The sequence below is a fragment of the Coregonus lavaretus genome (genome assembly GCF_964263955.1).
Source record: "Coregonus lavaretus genome assembly, chromosome: 13".
In the NCBI taxonomy this organism is placed as follows: Eukaryota; Metazoa; Chordata; class Actinopteri; order Salmoniformes; family Salmonidae; genus Coregonus; species Coregonus lavaretus.
The window spans coordinates 5,071,297-5,074,164 of NC_140000.1; the positions used below are offsets into that span (position 1 = coordinate 5,071,297).

The window sequence follows — 2,868 nt, forward strand, 5'->3', positions numbered from 1 at the left end:
GGCCCTATTGCCTAAAAATGTAAATTAATTTATCTGACAATTTTTTATTTGACAGTAGCTTAGCACTGCAAGTGTGATTGTAGTAAACAAGAGTTCAACTTTTGAAAGCTGTTTTGTAACATTTCACATTCAAGAATGATTTGTTGTTAAGTCACATTTCACAATTCAAAAGGTTATTTTTTTCCCCTTCTAGGAAACATTGGTTGACCTGACAGGTAAAATGCCTTAGTTGTTTTTGTGAACTACTATGAAAAACATTATTAACAAAATTATTTCAAGTTTTACCATTTAAAGTGAAATGGAGTGAGAGTGAAATTGACTGAAATGAAAGGTCTTAAGTATTGATGCCTCCCTTTTGCAGAATGTTCTCAATCCTGTTTGTCACAGTCTTCTTGGCCAGCTGCTTGGCAATGCGTGAGTAATACAAATACAATTCTGAATTATAATTATTCAATAATAGCTTTTGTGCTTTCACCATCTTGTCTTTTTCAGTTAGACTTAGGAGTTCTTCTTTGAGACAAAAGCTGATGTATGAAAGCATTGCAGAATATACTTTTGTTAATTAATCTGCACTTTATTCATAATATAAAGATATTTCAGAAATGTGTTGGTAAAATTAGAATGATGTATATATAAATATGTATTATTAATATAGTAAATATAGAAAACATATTGCCCATGTTATTTCAGCCATCAAAGACCTGTACTCGTATTCCTCTGCGGTGGGTCAGGGAGGTGGCACCCCATTTGCTTCCTCCGGTGAGGGACGCATCACAGCGGTCAGAGTGTGGGAGAACAACAACGCCTACATCAACGGGTGAGCAGACCCTGACCCATGAACAGACACCACTGACTCAGTCCAACTACACTACCCGACAGACACCACCGAATCAGTCCAACTACACTACCCAACAGACACACTCTTTCTTTCTTTCTTTCTTTCTTTCTTTCTTTCTTTCTATCTATCTCTCTTTCTTTCTTTCTGTATTTATTTCTTTATTGTGTTTATTACATATTCACCGGGGGCCAGTATGAAAAATAAATAAATAAGAGCGTCTGCTAAATGACTAACATGTAATGTAATAGTGTTATCGTATCTAACCCAGAGTACAATGGAAAATGTCAGTCCTTGATATTCTCTGACGCTACCTGCTCTCTCGGTCTGAATGTGCCTTATCAAAACACAACCAACATGAAAAGCTTCCTCTGTTTTAGGTTCCAGCTGAGATACAGCAACACCTGGTCTCCTGTGTTCGGTCGCGAAGTGGGTGAAAAGCAGGAGATGGAGCTGTTTAAGGATGAGGCCATCGTCGAGGTGTCTGGGAAGTACAACCCAGGAGACTACATCTACACCTTGGTGTTCACCACCAACATGGGGCGCACTCTGTCGGCCGGCCAGCCTAACCAAGTCTCCTTCAACTTCTACCCAGCCAACATGGGCAATGAGCTGAGGATGCTCAGCGGTCGCTTCAACGGTGCCGGGATCACTTCCATCGGAGCCCACTGGGGATTGGTGTACATGGAAGAGGCTGGAAACAGTACCTCCTCTTAATAGAAAAAATAAATAAGTATGGCTTGCTCTTTGGGATGGTTTCCCGGATACAGATTAAGCCGTCCTGGACTAGTTACTTTCAATGGAGATTCTCCATTCAGCATGCTTTTTAGTCCAGGGGTAAACTTAATCTGGGTCCAGGAAACTGACCCTATATGTTTTGGACGGATGTTTGACGTAGACGCTGACATGACTGTTTTAATATCACTATCTGATGGGTGCTTAATGCGATTTTAAACTGAATGAATTTGAATATTTATAATTTTTTTGGGAGTAATTTTGTACTGCTTCAAGTGAGGTGATCCCGTTTGAGTGAGTGGGTCACGGACCACATGCGTTGTTACTCATCATTTGAGGTTGTATTTATCACAATAAATGAAATAATCATATGGGATTTAAAGGATTAATTATATCTTTGATTAATTGAACAATAAAATATTATGGGGAGATAATTGCATATCATGGTACTTCACCTTCACTATTTTATACACACTGTATTTTTTTTGTGTGTTCCTTTTCTGCTACATCTGCATACTGAGATTTAATAAAAAGCATATCTTTAATCATTATATTTCATTGTATTTCTTTTGATAAGAAAATACATACAGTAGTGACCAGAAGCTACAATATACTAATCTGTCATCTTAACAAACTCAAACTTAACAAACTCAATAAGAACCTAAATGTATAACTGCAAGACCGTTAAAACGCCTATCCAATAGTGATGAAGGGGGGAAGAAATCTATTGTTACATATCGGGATATTATTTTCAATGATATCGTATCACATTGACAATATCACACTACTATTATTGCACTAGTTGGCTGTCCCTGCTCCAAAACTCAATTTTTCCTTCATAGACTGTTCTCCATTTTCATTTTAAATAGGAAGCACATTTGTTTTCAGCAGTTTTATTTCCATTACTTTTCTCATGCTCTCTCGTCTCTCTGCCACATACATATAGTGAGCAATATGGTTGGAACATCGAATCACAATAAAATCACAGTATAGAATCGCAATACATGTAGAATCGTGAGAATCGTATTACATATCGTATCAGCACCTAAGTATTGTGATCACCAATTTGTAAGTCGCTCTGGATAAGAGCGTCTGCTAAATGACTTAAATGTAAATGTATAATATCGTATCGTGAGGTCCCTGGCAATTCCAAGCGCTACTATCCAACACACCCATAATGTCTGGAATGTATATCTGCCACACCCATTCATAACATCAAACATTTTGTCTATGAAGTCTGCTCTCCTTCTAGCGTGGCAATGCATTTATTTATATATACAGTTGTTGAACCATGAACA

At 37.6% G+C, this 2,868-nt stretch overlaps 1 protein-coding gene across 1 annotated transcript; it reads left to right on the forward strand.

Annotated features, from left to right (window-relative positions):
- Nucleotides 1-344: 344 nt before the first annotated feature.
- LOC311139304 (zymogen granule membrane protein 16-like) lies at nucleotides 345-1,552 on the forward strand (the record flags this gene model as incomplete). The annotated part of the gene is made up of 3 exons (XM_084174185.1): nucleotides 345-414; nucleotides 691-817; nucleotides 1,216-1,552. 3 exons carry the CDS (start codon nucleotides 345-347, stop codon nucleotides 1,550-1,552), a joined length of 534 nt encoding a protein of 177 aa, XP_084030311.1.
- Nucleotides 1,553-2,868: the final 1,316 nt, after the last annotated feature.